We start from the raw sequence: 18,386 nt of genomic DNA on the forward strand, positions 1-18,386 counted from the left end.
AGAAGTACATACATTTTCGTCACATTCCGAATTTTTTCTTGCTACGTTAAATTTTTATCAAAAGATTTTAATACTTAAAAAGTTTTTCTTTTGGTTTGGCAGTCTTTGGCCAGTGTATTTTTGGTTTGTTCGGATAGCGTATAATGCCCAACTGTTCCAGATTTATTTTATCCATTTTACCCTCCCCCCTTCACAATGCAATTATTTATACATTAAGTTGTTTTCCATTTTTTATTTATTTAAAACACCTTTATATTTTAGATCGGCCGGCGATAAGATTTCAACTGATTGTGATCATAATATTTATGTATCGTATCGTATATATTGGCGAAGAAAAATAGCAAATTATCATATTGCCCATTATAGGGCGCTTCGCGAGCTATATTTGTTGGACAGGCATCCACTAAGCGTGCAGTCTCGTAAAAGCCTTGAATGATTTCGAGATTATCCAGACCACGATAATGTCTATTAAGACCCCACGCATTAACGTGCACTTCCAACAGGAATTGATGTACGGCTTCAACTGTTGCTAGATACCAGCGAGGACTTCCACGCTGATGTCGCCAAAATTGTGAACACCGGTTTTGCAATACAACAGTGGGTAAGCCCTTTAAGCGGGCATCCTTATAAATACCACGACTTTGGTTCCAAGTGCTGTCAATGAATATCGCACGCTTTACAGGCAGGTTTCCATATGTATATACTTTTTCTGTTGCAAAATCTTCACCCTCTTTTGGCTCCTCTTTTACTTCATCAATACGCCATCTCAGCATGGTTCCCATATTGTGTCCCTTTGGCAAACCGTAATTGTTTTCAGTCTTTAGTCTCACGCGTTGATCGAAAAGTTGTGGCACAGTAAGACTTTTAGCGCCTGGAAAAATAAGTACAACACCATTCATTTGTGAATAGTCCGGCATATCGGGGTAGGCATACACGTTTACACGATCCTTAGCCAATACAGCCGCATGTGCAGATGTACTTTTACCATCAATTTCTTTTTTATGCTTTATGATATCTATGTCAATGGGTATCTCTACATGTGGTATAAAATTAGTAACGTTTCCAACCGGCACATAACAATTGTAGCAATAAAATTTCCGGGACCTATTGCATTGCGGGCAGGTGAATCGTCCTTCAATAGCATCTAGCTGGTGTGTGTCGTCTAGGCGCATTTCCGCAAATGGATATTTCCTGGGTACTGATACATTTTCCACTACGTGGGTCATTGCAATATTAGCACTTTCTAAAGACATGCTGATGATAAATCATATAAAAAACATTTTTATTTGTTTTAAATAACAGAATTCAAAACATATTTACGAGATAGAAGACATTTGGCAATACGTCAAAGTAAGAAGTCGGCACAGAGGTGATTTTCTTAAGGCTACATTTTGGGTTATCTTGTGGCTGCTTTTCTTTATTCATTCTGGTTACTTATACGTTAGAAAGTTTCGTTCAATATTTTGAGTATATATTCCAAAAATTGTGATTTAAAGTCTGATTATGCAAGATGTCACGTACAAATCTATTGAATGAATATTGAATATGTCTAATTAATTAGCTCAACTTAGCAGTTTGTTGAATTTAGATTTTGCTTTATATTAATGATACATGTTTAATAAATAAAATTTTTCAATTTAGGGAAAAAGTAAAATTATAAAAAAAAAATCAATTCAACTTCACTCTCGTATTACTCCACCTTGTTGATGTGCCTTGGCTGGTACGTATCTCTTAGAAAAATAGTCGCTATTATTCCTCGTGTGAAATATTATTCCTCTGAAAAATATTGCAAAAAGTAGTACCAAAACAAAATTTAATTGTATTTTGATTTTGCAATTTGTTGGTTTGAATATACGTATTTTTAACCATTTGTTATCAAAGTAATTTTGACAGCTCTTTCTCATTGACAGAACACCTCCGCAGATCGAAATTAAACGCCTTACGCATACTTATTTCCAAAGTCCAGTTAAAGTCAAGAGCGGGTAAAATCGTCGTTTCTGATTATGCGGACTTTCAGGTCGGTGGCTGTGTTAATAAGCATACTTCTGGGCATCGAAAAATCCTCTTATTATCGTCGATAAGTCAATGCACCCTTAGAGCATAACAGCTTGGTGCGGAGTTTGGATCAGTGACATCATTGGGCAATTTTTTTTTTGACAATGCCTCTGGAAACGTCATTTTGGACGAAAATTGAAGACGTGCAATATCTTTAATTTCAGAAGGATCACTAGCTATACCACACAGCCAGGCAGCAATCGATGTCAATTGGTCCGGAGCTGCAATTTGTCGCCTTTAAACTGGTTTTGTAAAGTGCCGTGAAGGAACGTTGTTATGCGAACAATTAATTAACGATTCAGGCCCTTAAATCGAATATCGGGCAAGCCATCCGTAACAGGATGCGCTTCTGCGAAGTCAGCCGAGGCATTGAATTCTATAAATTGAAATCTAATAAATAATGTTTTTTCTTTCGGATGAAGCAATATTATATCTAAAAATACAGATTTTTATTAATTTGTAAAAAGATCAATATATGTACCACCCTGTATTTTTGTCTTGGGTTGTCTTGCGCTATTTTCTGAGCACGGAATAACAGGCATCAGCCTTGTATTCTGTACATTGATCTCTTTCAAATGGGTCAATACGGAGATAGATGGTTTTCTTGTATTAAAGATTTTAATAATAACTGGTAAGTACAGATTTTAACTCGTTGATTAACACTGTGACACATTTAATAAATAAATTTTAAATCTGGTTTTTCTCTAGATATATTTGTATGGTTTCCAAACCTCTTCGAATCCATATCCCATGTAACAAAACTGGTCGTGTTGCTTCTGTAATCGGAATTTTAAGACAGTGAAAAGTTTTGCATGTTTAGCATTTGCTGCCTCGAATTCAAGATTTACTCTTTGAACATTTGCGACTACATCAGTTAAATAAACACGATAGATATAGTTCTCATTACTATTATACATTTATTTTAATGATTATTTAAAATTCCAGCCACATTTTGAGACTCTATTTTATTACTTTTCTAATAGATAACCAACGAATATCTGCAATATTTAGAATACTTTTAAATTATTATGGATTATTTAGTACGTTTTTAAATGGTGGTGCTTTTGCATTGTATTAGAGCTCAGAAAAAGGCACTAGGCACATCCAATTTTTTGGGTGTTTAAATTTTCAAAAAGTATTAAATCTACTGCTTAAGCCAGAGAGTGGCAACTACGGTCTCAAGTTTGTTATTTTCCTTTGCTTCTCAAAACGACGCACACATCGCAAATTTGTGATAATTTTTCACAAATCCAGCGAGTAAAAAATTAGTGAAAATATTGTGAATGTAGAGGGAAAACAGAAAATAATTAATACGTGTCAGATTGCTGTGAAGGCATCAAGAATCAGAAGTTTGGAGGAGCAATAGGAAAATCACCACCGCCACTAATTCATTCCCTACAGCTACATTTAGAGCTGTTGTAAGAGGTAAAAAAAATGTGTAAATAGAAATAGGTGTTCCGCATATATGTATGTAAATTCATACATATGTACTTCTGTGCATTTATTGGTTACAAGAAGGTAGCGAGGAAAGTGCAATCATCTGCCATCAAAACTGGTTTTATATAGCTATCGTATTGTTGCAGTATTGTTTTTTTTTAGGGAAATGGAAAAGTAACTTCGGCAGTGAACTATTGGTGTATCACTTGAACGATCCAGCTATTCTAAATATATAAATATGTACAAATGTATGTATGTATAAGTATGTATAAACAGCTGACTGCATAGTTGACTTGTAACATCATTTAGAAATACCTAAGGCGAATCTTGAATGAATGCACCTTGGAAATACCCCCTAATAATATTTGTGAGAAAACGATTTTTAATTCAATTTTCTTAGTGGTTAAAAAATTTGTAAATAAAGTTATTGTGAATTTTACAAAAGCAAAATCTTATGTGAGAATTTCTAAATGATGACGATACATACATGTGTATATATATTTGCATATGCATATGTACTTGCAAACATTCATATCCACATTACACGATGTGCTACAATATGGAGGCGTGATGTTATAGCTATTTGAGTTGCTTATCTTATTCAATTGGCATACAACAGCGGCGACTTTATTTTAGTTTCATAAAAATTTACGCTAAAATGCACTAGCGCAATCGGACAAACGTTATTGTTTCCAGTTCTATGTTTTGTTATAAATTCTAAGCTTCGCTTTCAAAGGTCGCAGCTAAATAATGGTCTTCGAATAATTGGCTTATATGTATATGAGTTTGCATGTATACAAATATACTATATACATATGTATGTATGTGTATGTTTGGATTAGTGTTATTATATGTAGAGCAAATGAGCGGCAATCAGTTGTAAATATTTAGAGACACCGAGTCTTATAATAATATTCAAGTACATATCAATAAAGTACCTATTGTATTATTGATATGAAACACCCATTTAATATTTGATGAGCAATTTTGCTGTATATTGCCAAATGGCACATTATTGGCCAATAATTTAAACAAAAATTGAGGCGTATTTTTGTGCTTTCATTAAAAAGCACATCTACATACATAAATAATTATATAATAGTACTTCTGTGGTGGTTTATTGCGTCATGTTATGTGCTAACTGTGAAAGTAATTATTACAATTTTTCAATGAATTACCAATGAAAATTGTGTTTAAGCTACTGACTACTCGGTTTTATATCTACTGAAAACAACTACGCTGCTCTTCAACCTCAATTGTCCAGCAGACTAGACGGAGTTCTAATTCATCGAAATTATGATCGAACGATCATAACTATACTTTTGTGCATTCATAAATGACAGCCTGTATTTACAGATAAAAAGAGGTTGTCTGTAAAGTCGGTTTACTGACGATAGTTTTAACGTGACAACGTCATAAGAAAATACTGATGGAATCGTTGAATTTTTCAAAAGATAATTTTAATTTTATTTGTTTGATAGATATTTTGTATGGATATAGAGAAGGAGGTAAATGGAATCGCAATGGAATTGATCAAGTTACTTTTACACAAAAGATATGTTCAATTTCGATTGTATATCAGACGCTAATAAGTCAACAACACTAAGAGGCACCATTATCGATTTAACTTTTTCAAGACACATTACACTCGAAACACTCCCTTTCATTTCCTACTTTTCCTATCATCGACCTATTCTTTCCTATAAATTAATAATAAAAACATTCAAAACAGGTATTATTTACAAGTAGTCGTCAATAATTATAAATTCGGTAAGGATGATGATGACACAATTGGTTTTATTTTAAATTCTTCAAGTAAATCAAATTAATAATCCTCATAGAGAAATAGTTCATTACCATGTACACAAAAAGAAGGCATATGTAAAACAAATATGTGAATTTATATACATATGCGCATATACATACATACATACATATATATATATGCTCACTGAAGTAGGAGAGAGCCAGATGTCGAACGTTGCCGAAGGCGGGGGCCGATTGTGCCTCTTTGTCGTTCGTTCCGCGCTCTCGTTTGCAGTTCAAGCCAGGTAACGACGCATGAGCAAAGACCTACCTTTTGGGTACGAAACATTTTTTTTAAAGAACCGCCTCTTTGCGAAACATAAGATAGGAGACGAAAAATTTATAGCGAAAAGACGTATTCGTGGTTAAGGACATACTCGAACACAACAATTTACAGGTTTTACTGGACGATGACTTCGATGACAACACTTAGTAAAACTGATAAAGTGACATCAACACTAACAGTGAGAAAAAGAAAATTATGTATTGTCGAATACCAAGGGGAAACTACATCATATCTCATGTTGCTGGTGTAGCAGCATAAACAGTCCTTGGCCGGATATAAATCCGGGTCGTTTCGGTAACGTAGAGCCGATTGTCGTGGAAACGTCATTATATCTCATGGCTTAGTCCGCTAGTACGATTCTACCTCTTCTCTTTTTGTATACGTACATATGTATTTGTATATGAACTTCAATTGGAAATTCCTGTTTTCTAACTAAATGGCAAAAATTTACACCCACGCCTTTCGCAATTGCTTTGTTTTGCTTATCTTTCGTTGAGAAACCATTAAATAAAAAATAAAGCGAAAAAGTAAACCAAAAACAATGAAAGTACAAATTTCTCAAATAATAAATACAAACACTTGCCATTAAATAAGGCATTTTTACAATATTTATTATGGCTTTCTGCGTGTGTGTGTGTGTGTGTGTGTATATTTATACAAACATGTGGCCGATCGGCATTCATCAGCATTATCAGTAAAACGGGGAAGTGTATATTCGCTACAGGCGTGAAATAGAGGAGCAGTAGCTTGTAGGTACATATGCATTTTAATTACACGACAAGGGACAAGCAAGCAACGTTTAGAAGCTTCAATCATTTAAGTAAAGTTTCACGGTTTGGTAGCACTTGATAAAACACCAGAAGTACATAGAATATTGTGTGTGAATATTGTATTAATACGAAAAAAGTGTTGAAAGCTGTTGATTTTGTAACAGTATAAAAAAATCCCCATACATTTGTGAGGAATACTTCTGAGGTGGACATAAATCCGTGTTGTTCTGGCGGCATCGGACCGATTGTGGGGAGAACGCTGCTGTTGTTGGAGAGGCTTGTGTCTCCACGGATCTAAATCCGTGCCTTTCCGGTAGTATAGACCACACTACGGTTTAATATACATAAATATATTCTAAAAAACATATTTATTAAGAAAGGCTCTGAAGTGGCAGTACTTGGCCGTAGAGAAATCAGTGTCGTTCCGGTAATATGACGTGTCTTTATAATTTGCTTTACTCTTCTTACTTATTCTGATAAATGGGATACGTCAGTCATGTAAAGATAAACATTTGTTTTAAAAACTGAAACCGCAAATTGAATAAGCGTTTCGCAATTGATTCTTTCGCTCGCCTCTTGCTTACCTACATGCATATATTGTATAAATGCGCATATTTTTTGATTGATTTCGTCTTTCTTTTGCCATTTTGTAGCTAAACAAGCAACAGACACCAAAAATCTAACGCACAACAAAAATGGGTGATGAGTTTGATGGTTGCGAGTGCGTTTGGTCGCATGAGTTCGCTATGCAGCGGCTTTTGGCGATGGTAAGTTTTAATCTTCACCTATAATTATTATTTGTATTAAAATAATTAACAACTGCCTTCAGATACGTCAGAGTCAAAATCATTGCACCGACGTAGAATGCATTGACGGTAAGCTGTTTTGAATACTTCTTAATTGAATATATGTAATTGGAAATCTAAAAAGTTTTTCTTTTTCCCCCGTAGTATCTGGTCGTGTGCGTGACACTACCACTGGGAGTGGTAATGAAGAGTCCACTTTGATTATGACGACAATGTTTATGCTCTTCGCTGTGCTTATGTATTTTATAAGGCCCGAATCGATTAGGAAATACACAAAGCGACATTCACAAAGGCAAGATTCTAATGGCGGTTTGCCACCACCGCCGCCACCACCGGCACCGCCAGCAATCAATTAATATTGGCATTTGGATGGGCGGAAACCCTTAAGCATATACTTTTTGTCTGTCAATTGTAATTCCACACGATTAAGTTAACGCTCTTTTCTTTATTTTCCTCCAAGTCTAGTTTCAAATAATATTTTCCATGCAAAATTGTTTTTCCACTGTTTATCTGTAAGTTATTAGAAGTCGTGACTGGAAATTTGCCTTCGCATACAAATATTTAGAAATATTAAATTAATTACATTATTGCATTCTGTTAATGCATCGAAAAATCTATTGCACTAGCCAGGCGAGAGCAAAATAGCAAATTGTCATAAGCGATTTATATATACATACTGAACCTAAAACAAAATTCTTCATATCTGAAAATTGATTACTGTTAAGGCTGGTGCAAAACCATTCCATAAAAGAGTTTACTAAACAAAATGCTAACCAATTTGGGAATGTAAAAATATAGCAATGAGTGTATGTATGTACACATATGCACGTGTACATTTTATTTGATTTGTAAATACGACGCATTTGCAGCTATTATACATTTGTTTGAAACGACGAGAAAATTTTACAATCACAAATACACAAACCCAATTTAAGCGTAATTTCAACAAAGTCAAACAATGGCCACTTATTAAACGCTGCATTAGTATTGATTATATGCAACATGAATACTATATATAATGGATAAATGGTAAACACATATATTTTTTTCGATGTTTTTTTTCAGACGTTTAACATATACATGCAATTCCTTTTCAATAAAAAAATGTATACCCAGCTATGTTTGTTATGAATCGTACGCTAATATGCACGATATGTATGTAGGCTCAGACATATTGTTATTGTTGTAGCATTACATATTATTTTTGTTAGATGTTTGGCCGAGCTCCTCCAATTTGTGGCGTGCGTCTTGGTGTTGATCCACAAATGGAGGGGCCTACAGTTTTATGCCGTCTGCGAACGACAGATGTTTTTTATGAGAATCTCTTTCATAGCAGAAATACATTCCAAGGTTTGCCATCGCCTGCCGAGGGGCGACAGGTACTAGAACAATTTTTTTTATCATATCAATTTTTCTAACTCCCCAGTCACGCATAACCCCTTCGGGTACAATGACCCCCAATACAGTTGGGTTGTAAAAGAACGATCGAGAAGTCTTGCAAAGAAAGTAAATACATAAGGTGATTACCAAAACTACGCTGGAGTGACAAATAAGAATTTAGTAGTCCAATTGGACATACGAATACATTTGCGAAGCAAATCATACTTTGTGGTTTATAATTCAAAAATACATTTTTTTTAGTTATTTGCACTTTTCTGACATATTTCCACTCAAACCGTGCACCACAAAAGAAATTCGGTAAATGAATTAATTTGTTAATAGCGTTTCTCGAAGTCCTTATTCATATAATAATATTTCTAGATCAATTCTTTCTGCCTAATATATGTACATACCTATATAAAATGTTTATTAAAAAATTACAATTCATGTCTGAAACAAAATCTACTTGCTTGAATATTTCCATTCAAATTTTATTGTTAAACTTGATAACACCTGCTTCAACTACAGCATGGATTTCATAGCTCCAATTTCTCAAGGGAAGTTTAACTTGGCTTTGCAGTTAAATTAAGTGCAACATTAAACTCAGTTTAAAAATTCAGCACAGTTAAACTAACTCTGAAAAAACTGGCCCTTTCATATCATAATCAAAAGACTCCCTTAGTTTTGAAGGTAAAGAAAAATCTGAAAATAAACAATATAGCTACGTTTCTGTTTAATTATATTTGTATGTAAAATCACCATAATTTATAAAATTTCTTTTCGAATTCTGTCTTGAATAAGAGAATTAATTGTTAAGTTTCATTATATACATATACATATATATTAATTTCTAATGTTCCGCGGGAAAGCATAGGGCCACATATACATACCTACATTTATAGTATTTAATTAGAGTTTTTAATAGGTACTGCAGAATTACATTGAATTGAACTGGAAAATCGATCAGGGTTTAAGCTTTGGATAAATAATATAATATATATTATTACGTGTGAGAATTATATTATTTACTCAATGGTTAAGTTAACCCACAAACACACTCACATATTCACGCACAAATTTCCACATCATTAAAAATCAATTAAAAGGTATATATAGTGGAGCATATGCAAACTCATTATTCATTAATCATCATCATCATTGTGCAGTTTAGTAATGATGTTACGAACTTTTTTAATGACCGTTTTCATTTGCTCATATTTGCCAGTAGAATCAGGTAGATTTTCAAAATTGATAACATCGCTAACACCTACTTTAAAATTTTCTCCAGATGGTAATTTTTCGTATGGGGAAAATTGTAGCACAGGAGTACCCATGTGCGACTCCTTAATAATGTCTGGTGTACGTATCGACCCATTTGCGATAGGTGTCGCCGGCTCACTTTGATCTATTGACTTTTTGGGTGTTGGCAGTTGTGTCGTTTGATCAGCATATACCTCATTACTGTTGGTTTCAAGCATGAGAGCTTCGTCGTTACTTGTACTCTGAGATGACTCTGCATCACATAGTCCCGCCTTTAATTCGGCTAGTAGCTTTTGCTTGCGCGTTTCCAAATCATCCAATGTTGGTGAGTTGCTACGTTCGTTAATGGCAGGTGTGTTAGTTGTTTCAGCTGGCGGTGGTGAAGTTGGTGGTGGCGGCGGAGGTCTAACATCACTCGCTGGCTCCGGTGGTGGTGGTGGACGAGTAAACACAACATTTCTTTCTATCGCGACATCATCTTCGATTTCCATATCAGCCGTGTCCAATATGCTAGTTTTATTTTCAACCGCATTGGCGTGTACAGGCAAGCTTTTAAGCTTTTTTTGTTTATACCCCTTTATAATGTTACTTCCCAAATCTTTAACGAATTCTTCTTTTAGCTGATGACGACTAAATGGCGGTACGTTATGGTGCTTATAATCCTTGAAAAGTCAGACTTATTTTTTCAATCGAAATTTATGTATAGAAACTCAACTTACATCATAAAAATTCGGACCCGGATCTACGTTAAATCCTGGAAAGTCGATTAGTTTGGAAATGTCATATTTTTGTTCATCGCTTTCCTGCGAGTTTTCATTCTCTGAACCCAATATGGACGTTTCCTATAAAGAAGATATAAAATAAAGTTTTTTTAAATTCAACGTATCTCGTTGCTTTTACTCACATCAGAGTTAATTAGTGATATGCCCGAGTGCACCACTTTAGCTTCTTCTAACCAACCAGGTGGGTAACCAAGTTTCCTCATGCGATAGAAAAAAAATGGTAACTCTCCGCGCTTTAAACCAAGTGCTGCCTGCAACTTTTCGCTTATTACGCCAGGGCGTAAATGCCCAAATCTTTGTTCAATATCTATGTGGTATCGTTCTTGTTTCCGCGCCACTTTCGCACGATTTATTCGTGCATTATTTCGCGGTTTAGGGCAATCCCGTAGCGAGTGCCCGCCGACACCACAATTGAAACAAGCTTGCGTACTCCGCACTCTATGGCATTCATTTTCTTCTTTCTCTAGTTTTCGTCGCTTAGATTCCCACGATTCCTCATTTAAAACATCTTTTATACTACGCTTATACGAAGGAACACATTGCGTGTCTAATTTACTCGAACCTGAGGTATCAATTGTGAAAAGTGAACCCAAATCTAAAATTGGCGAATCTTCGCGTTGAGCTGATTTGGCACGCTCTGGATGATCCACTTTATCCACTTCAGGTTCCTCACCATCACTCAACACCATAACATCCATTGAATCCATATTTTTTTGTTCTACCATATATGCTTTTATAAAAGTGCTTTTGTCACTTTCGCAGGCATTCTCAATGCCGAATTCAAATACTGCATTTTGTACAACCCCGGCCGTGGACACATTCAGCGCTTTATCAAGTGTATCCAAAATTCGGTGACCATATTCCTTAAACACACATTCGTTTGAAAATTTTATTTCAAATGCCAATGGTTGTTTACTAGGTGAGGGTTCACATAGTTCTAAGGCTTCTTGTGCCTCCTCCACTTCACCTTCTTCGACATCATCATCGACTTGTGCGGCTGTTCCAGCACCAACGGCCGGCAATTTCGTCTCACCAGTTTCATTCATACCGGAATCTGCAGTCAAATCAACTATGCAGTCACCATAGCTACCTTCATTCGGTTCCTCAGAATCATCGTCTATTTTAATTACATTGGCACTCGTATCCATAGCGATGGCATAAAACCATAAGTTATTTTGTTCAGGACTTAAACTCTTTTACACGCCAGAAATTTGTTGCAGAATATTGGGAACGGAAAAGAATTGGAACAGTGTAGGGTAGTAAGAAATACAACTACTAAAAAGTTGGCTTACCGGAATACTCCAATAAGTTTGAAATGTTTTTGTTTGTCAGGTTTGAAATTGAAATGAATTGATTTAACTTTTTGCAATTACTTAAAAATCATTAATAAAAACGTGCGTGTAGCGTAATACACATAACAGAAGTGAAACTTTAAAGGCACACAAATAAAGAGGGAGAGTCCCGAGAGAGAGAGAGAGAGAGAGAGAGAAAGAAAGAATATATATCTAAATAAATACAGATATTTGCAGAGAATACAAATAGACAAAATTTACAAGAAACGGAGAAAAGTCGGCCGGTGTAGGTAAACGCCGGACATGAACCGTGGCAACAACGCGTACTACTCCGAGCACAAGCGTACTATCACCCGCACAAACGTAGCGATTCCAGGACCGCATCAACGGCACAAAATACCGCAAGGCAATATCAAAAAATCCTACGACGGAATGGATAGCACTTTATAAAGGGTTTTTCAATAAGGGCGGGTAGATGTTGAAATGGAATAAAATGGCGTTTGCTGTGTGGCACGTAGCGCCGTCCTGCTGGAACCACATGTCGTCTAGTTCAATATGGGCCATAAGAATTTGGAAGGGCCACCACGTCTACCGAAAAATGGGCGCAATGCGCGCAACGTTTGCGCTAATTAACACTCATTTTAATAATAAAGTTTTATCATTTGAACGTGCTGTTCAATCATGTAACTTGCCATGATGATTTGGCATAAACAAAAGATTTGACAGATGTCAGCAAAACAAAATGGCTGCCACAGGGCGCGAAAATCGACCGGCGCCAATTGAAAAACCCCTTTAGTACGCACAAGCACTAGACAGGAAACAGAAATAAGCGCCAAAAAGTAGGCATGAAAAAAATTCAAAAAAAATTGGGACCAAAAAACGCCCCAAACAGTAGGCACGAAGGAAATATAACGCCAAAAAGTACGCACCAAAAATATATTTCCTACCAACAAACAAGCGCCAAAAAGTAGGCAGTGTTATTACTCACTAGAAATTAGCAACCACAAGGAAAAATAGCTTAAAGTGAATCTAAGAAATATATAAAGTATAGCTCTCTCTCTCCTTTTCCTCTATGTTATATCTTTTTTCTCTCTCGCGTAACGTAAATGCACAAAACGTTGTATGGCCTAGAAATTTTACTCTCTCTTCTCGTTACTTTATTCGTTATTTATTACAGTTACTTTATTTTTCGCGATTTCTACAAGTCTGACGTCAGCTCCCTTTCAAATAGAAAACAAACAAAAGGAGGAGAAATTACATGTTTGTGAAAATTCAATGAATGGCTTGATAATATTGTGATGTGAGAGATTTCAAACAAACTAATGAAAATGAAATGCCACGTGTTACATTGTGAAAACACAAATTAATATGAAGCCACCAAATGCAGTTTGCTTGCGTTTTTATGCGAAAGACGCCTAGGCTAGAAAGTATGCTTGTGCGCGTATTATTTCTTGTGTTTGGTTGTTTCCATTGTATTCGCCCACTCTTCTTTTTCACAAACAAGTAATTCCCCTTCCTATTGCTTGTTTATGCATGGACTCTTACGACATGGAGAATTCGAATTGTTTAAGAAACACGTTGCGACCGTTGCTTCAATCTCAGTATTGTGTGTAACTGTGGTGCAGGAAAGGTACAAGCGGACGATACGTAAAATTAAATTTTTTAAATGATCGACGAAATGCGTAAAATTACTTCTCTTATTATAATTGACGAACTTTTGTACGAAAATGAGGAAGAAGAGATGCAACAAAAGAGAAAAAAAATCTGGTCCAAAAATTGGCTTTTAAAAAAATCGAATTTTCGAACGAGAGGCTGCTGAAAGAACTGAAGGAAAATGGGCCAGCGGACTATAAAAATTACATGAGGATGGACGAAGCCCTGTTTAGAAAATTGTTGGACTTCGTAAAGGCCAAAATAACGAAACAAGATACCATAATGAGAGAGGCAATATCAGCAGAAATTAGACTGGCAATAACTTTGCGGTATCTTGCAACAGGAAACGCTTTTGCGGACTTGAAATTTTTATCAATTTTATTGTATTAATTTTTTAATTGTTCGTATGCTTTTTTTCTAAAATTTTTTATATTTTTCACTACTTATATCCCACAGCTTTCTCAAATTTGTATATTCGTTAATAAAATTAACATAATTTTCATTATTTTCAATTGCCATTTTTTCCTTTTTCACTTTATTTTACTCCGCACGAACCTTCTTCTTTGCTTGTGTTCAACGAACTGAACGAGTAAAAGCAGTAAACAATGATACACACGAGGCAACGGTTGCAGCAACCTATCCTAAAAATCAAATTTATTTGATATTTCAGGCAACGGTTGCAGCAACAAGAAATATTTGTAATATTTGTAAATGTTCAGTGAATGGCTTCGTAATGTTGTGATTTGAGACATTTAAACTAAGTAAATTAATGAAAACGAAGTGCAGTGTGTTAAATTGTGAAATTATAAAATTATAATTATAAAATTTTAATCGTACATAACTAGGATGCGGCAGCATCGCGTTATATTTTAAGTGCGTGGACAATATGCGCATCAAATTTCATAAGAAGCGCTGCACTTTTTAATTTACTACACGTTTTGAAGTGATAAACAAAGTTCTTGGACAATGGCTCCGTCTGGACAACTAAAGATGAACACCAACTGATTGTTAAATTGCATGAGGAGAGAAAACTTTTAGAGAAATTGACAATTTAATGAACAGGCCTCCTTTTACAGTGCAATACATAATAAGAAGATACAAAAGTCACTCTTCGATTGTAAATAAAATCCTCCTAGACCAAGAGAAGAGACTTAATGTTCGCAAAGAGCGCATGATTTTAACTGAAGTTAAAGTTAGAACTTAACAAAACATGAAAGAAAATTATAATAATAAAGTAGTTTATGATAAAATAGTTCGAAATGTGTTTAAAAAATAATTTCACCAAAATTTCAGTTACTGCTTGCGTTATTTTATTACACTCTTGTTAAAGGACATTTTATAATTCTTTCCTTTTTTTGTAATGAATATTTATGCCCGTATTTAACGCTTGAAATGTTATTTTAAATGTTCTATTTGTTTGGATTTGTACCTGGTGATTGGAGCTGTGCTTTCAGAGTATACTATGATCTATTATATTTGTTTGGGGTCCTTATCTTGCTGCAATATGAATGATCAATCGATGCTCAATTTTATAGCGTTTTAGATTTTTTTTTCGATTTTTGAATAGCTATATCGGTGCATAATATTTTCCATGCACACCAAATTCCCCACCCCGTTTGCTGCTATATATCCCCAAACCATCACCGAGCCACCACCATGCTTCACAGTGCCGCCCACATCGTTAGGATTGATTTGATTATGTGATTTTTCTTCATACTTTTTCTCGACCAACGGATCCACTAATGTAAAATTTTTATTCATATGAAAATATGACATTGTTCCAAAACGTTTGATCATACTTTCCATGACCTGTGGCAAATGCAAACCTTTTACGCCACTCACTACTACTCACGAAAGGTTACTTTCTAATACTACGTCCATGATAACCAGCATTCAACAATACTCGACGTTCCCCCGACAGCCGTTTCTACGTAATCGGAACGTCCCGGATTTATATCCGGCCAAGGACTGTCACTTCAGCAGCCTTCCCTGTATACATACATATGTATAGAGAATGTTTATGATGCTACAACAACAACAACGACAACTCGACGAATATATCTGAGTTCTACACTGCATTCCAATCTCACTTTTCACTTCTGATTTCAAATTGGGGACACTTATTTTGCACTGGAGTAGTTTTTGCCTCACTTTTATATTTATTTGCGATCTTTTGAATTGTAGCAAAACTTTTATCCACTAAACGACTGATTCGCGTCATGATTTTTTCAAAACATCAGAAAGTTCTTTTCCTCTTGGTGCCATCGCTAAAACTAACTTAAACAATTTAAGAAAAAATTGTATTTCTTTGAATTTCATACTCACTTCAATTTTTTTAAATTACTTAAATTTTCTAAACCAAAACAAAAAAAAATCGCTTTATATTCACCAAACAACCGCCCACTGTATGTTAACTTTTGAATTATTTTCGCTCGCATCAAAGAACAAGCGAAGCGTGCCTAACAGGATTTCAAATTTACAGCCAAATACGTACATACTATAAGTAAATGCTGTGTGTAAAAATGTCTAAATACATACTGCAAAATGCGTTCATTTCAATCCTTTCCAAAATCCGAGCAGGTGTATACTTACTCAAGTGACTAACAGCAGCTCCTTAGGCCCACACCGGGATGCTTGGTTGAGAGAGTAGAGAAAGTTTTGCATATGGCGGCACCGCTACTCGGATCTCAGTGAGTTTGTAAAACAATTTGTTCTTCTTACTACTCTCATTGCTTTTTTCTTCCTTGTTCACATTAACAAAACCTAACACAACAAAATTTCGTTATTTAACATTCTCTTCTGACTGCAAAGTTACGTTCATTTTTCCCCCTTAAAACTGCGTAATTTTGTGCACATTCTGCCATACTTGCTTCAGATGTGTCACGCAAATAAAAAAACTATTTTCCTAGAGTTTGAATTATACAATCTTTATTTTACGACTAGATCCAAAGAAGTTTCAATTTAAAAGTAATAAACATAAAACACAAAATAAAAAAAAAACCAAAAAATTACAATAATAATTATAATAAAAACTTAATACGCAACATGATATTCAATGTAAAGTGGAAAACAAGAGCGATAGTTACATTTGTGCAATAATACTCACTTATGTATGTGTCTACATAAATATAATTAATGCATACAGATGTGTTATACATGTACATAAGTATATATCGCGTATTTTCTGTTGGCTACTCTCCGTCATTTGTGGTCTATTGAATATACATATGAGTTTATGTTGGTTTGTTGGTGTTTTTTTTTTGTTGCTATCTTCTTTTGCACAGTATAAAAATCATATATGTATGAATGTAGTATCGATAGTTCAATATAGGTATAAAATTTATATATTTACGGTATTTAGTAAAATAATCTAATAATATTATTGCAAAAATAATTTACAAATTAGAAAATACTTTTTGTTTTTAATACAATTCATAAGGCATGTATACATGTATTTGCATGCTTTTATGTATTGTTATTAAAGTGTAAAAAATTAAAACCTCACGATTTGTTAGCCACTACTTATAAAATATAATTAATAATTAACGATAATTATGTTTAAATGTAATAATAAGTATACATATTTATATAAATATAATTACAAATTAAAATTAAAAATTGAAATTAAAAAAAAAAAAATAAAAATAAATCATCTATATACATCAGACGTTTAAAATACTTTTTTGTGTGTGTTTGTTTATTTATTTTATTTATTTTACTTGTTTTTTTGTTATTGTTGTTCTTGTTGGTTTCGACAAAAGATCGATTGAATCGATGCTATGCATTTAAATTAAATTTCGATGCAATCAGACTTCGTCTACATATTTTTTCGTTCTTTTATTTCGGTGTGTGATTTGAAAAATAAATAAATATCATATTATATTTTTTTTTTTTTTCTTACTTTATAGTCTATGAATTTAACCACTGGAGACGGACATGGAAATCGCCGGCGAACACTTTATACACATTGCATATTTGTTTTCAACTCTAATTTTTTTAATTAACAATTTTTACATTTAACATTTTTGTGCATAAATTCAGAATTACTTTTTTGAAAAATATATATGAATATTTATAATATTTAATGTAGTTTTTTTTTAATTTTTTTATTTGCCTTGCTAAAAGACACCAAAAAGAAGGAAACAATACAAAAATAACGACCAATTTTAAATTTAAAAATTTTTCTACTATGCCATTAATTTGACTTCTTTCATAAATGTTTATTGATTATATGCAAGTGTTTTCTTAGTTTATTTCTCTGATAATGTTGTATATATGTATTAGTATATATATATTTTTTAATTTACGACTAAATAAAAAATGGTTCCAATTGTATCTCCAGATTCAGTATTCATGCTTAGCTGCCAATGTCGTCAATCATCATCGTAGTCATCATCATCCATCACCATCAACATCATCAGCGTCATTAACATTACCGTTTTCATTATCATTATAATTAAACATCACGTTTAAGTTTTTTTTTTGTTTTTTTGTCCTAACATTATCAGTGTTCCAGTCCTAGTCGTTATCTTCATAAAATGTTAACACCCCCGCGCAATTTTCGTTCGCATTGCAGCCCCCGCATGTTCACTGTTTGTTGTCAACGATCATAGAAAAACGCTTTACTTCTTGCCGAGAGTGCCGCGCCATTCATTGTATTTGTCCATCTCTTCGTGCAGTTGAAGAGCTTCGACGCAAGCGCTGAAGAAGGCCGAACCGAAGCACTCTTGCCTGTGTGTAAGATTGGAGAAGAGGTATTATTAGAATTGAAATGTGTTGAAATTTATTAAAAATATTTTGGAAAAATTGTGATTTGATTGCAGATCAAAAATTGCGCAATCGGTTGGTTCCAAAAATGG

General features: G+C 34.2%; 4 protein-coding genes across 10 annotated transcripts in view; 1 reads left to right on the forward strand and 3 right to left on the reverse strand.

Annotated features, from left to right (window-relative positions):
- Nucleotides 1–228: 228 nt before the first annotated feature.
- On the reverse strand, nucleotides 229–1,375 carry LOC129243840 (tRNA-uridine aminocarboxypropyltransferase 1). The gene is made up of 2 exons (XM_054881187.1): nucleotides 1,321–1,375; nucleotides 229–1,254 (listed from the first exon to the last, which is right to left on the reverse strand). Exons 1-2 carry the CDS (start codon nucleotides 1,332–1,334, stop codon nucleotides 258–260), a joined length of 1,011 nt encoding a protein of 336 aa, XP_054737162.1. The 5' UTR covers nucleotides 1,335–1,375; the 3' UTR covers nucleotides 229–257.
- Nucleotides 1,376–3,236: 1,861 nt separating this feature from the next.
- Nucleotides 3,237–8,110, forward strand: LOC129243713 (small integral membrane protein 14). 5 transcript variants are annotated; one of them, XM_054880946.1, is made up of 4 exons: nucleotides 3,237–3,480; nucleotides 7,008–7,121; nucleotides 7,184–7,229; nucleotides 7,305–8,110. In XM_054880946.1, exons 2-4 carry the CDS (start codon nucleotides 7,050–7,052, stop codon nucleotides 7,514–7,516), a joined length of 330 nt encoding a protein of 109 aa, XP_054736921.1. In that variant the 5' UTR covers nucleotides 3,237–3,480; nucleotides 7,008–7,049; the 3' UTR covers nucleotides 7,517–8,110. The 5 variants fall into 5 exon arrangements, with proteins under 5 accessions (XP_054736921.1, XP_054736925.1, XP_054736924.1 ...); XM_054880950.1 differs by lacking the exon at nucleotides 3,237–3,480 and adding an exon at nucleotides 4,285–4,309; XM_054880949.1 differs by lacking the exon at nucleotides 3,237–3,480 and adding an exon at nucleotides 6,313–6,337.
- Nucleotides 8,111–9,262: 1,152 nt separating this feature from the next.
- Nucleotides 9,263–11,815, reverse strand: LOC129243712 (zinc finger CCHC domain-containing protein 8 homolog). The gene is made up of 3 exons (XM_054880945.1): nucleotides 10,705–11,815; nucleotides 10,520–10,642; nucleotides 9,263–10,462 (listed from the first exon to the last, which is right to left on the reverse strand). The coding sequence occupies exons 1-3, from the start codon at nucleotides 11,728–11,730 to the stop codon at nucleotides 9,683–9,685; spliced, it is 1,929 nt and encodes a 642-aa protein (XP_054736920.1). The 5' UTR covers nucleotides 11,731–11,815; the 3' UTR covers nucleotides 9,263–9,682.
- A 4,682-nt stretch (nucleotides 11,816–16,497) lies between these two features.
- LOC129243934 (ion transport peptide) overlaps nucleotides 16,498–18,386 on the reverse strand; it is an 88,562-nt gene continuing 86,673 nt past the window's right edge. For 2 of the 3 annotated variants that reach the window (XR_008582358.1, XR_008582357.1), the window contains exon 5: nucleotides 18,147–18,258. Coding sequence is in view for 1 of the 3 variants with exons in the window: in XM_054881413.1 (XP_054737388.1) it covers nucleotides 18,150–18,258 (109 nt within the window). In the remaining 2 variants the exon portion in view is untranslated. Of the gene's footprint in view, nucleotides 18,259–18,386 lie in introns of all 3 variants that reach the window. The other variant, XM_054881413.1, reaches the window with a different exon arrangement.

Source organism: Anastrepha obliqua, chromosome 4 (assembly GCF_027943255.1).
Source record: "Anastrepha obliqua isolate idAnaObli1 chromosome 4, idAnaObli1_1.0, whole genome shotgun sequence".
Classification (NCBI taxonomy): domain Eukaryota; kingdom Metazoa; phylum Arthropoda; class Insecta; order Diptera; family Tephritidae; genus Anastrepha; species Anastrepha obliqua.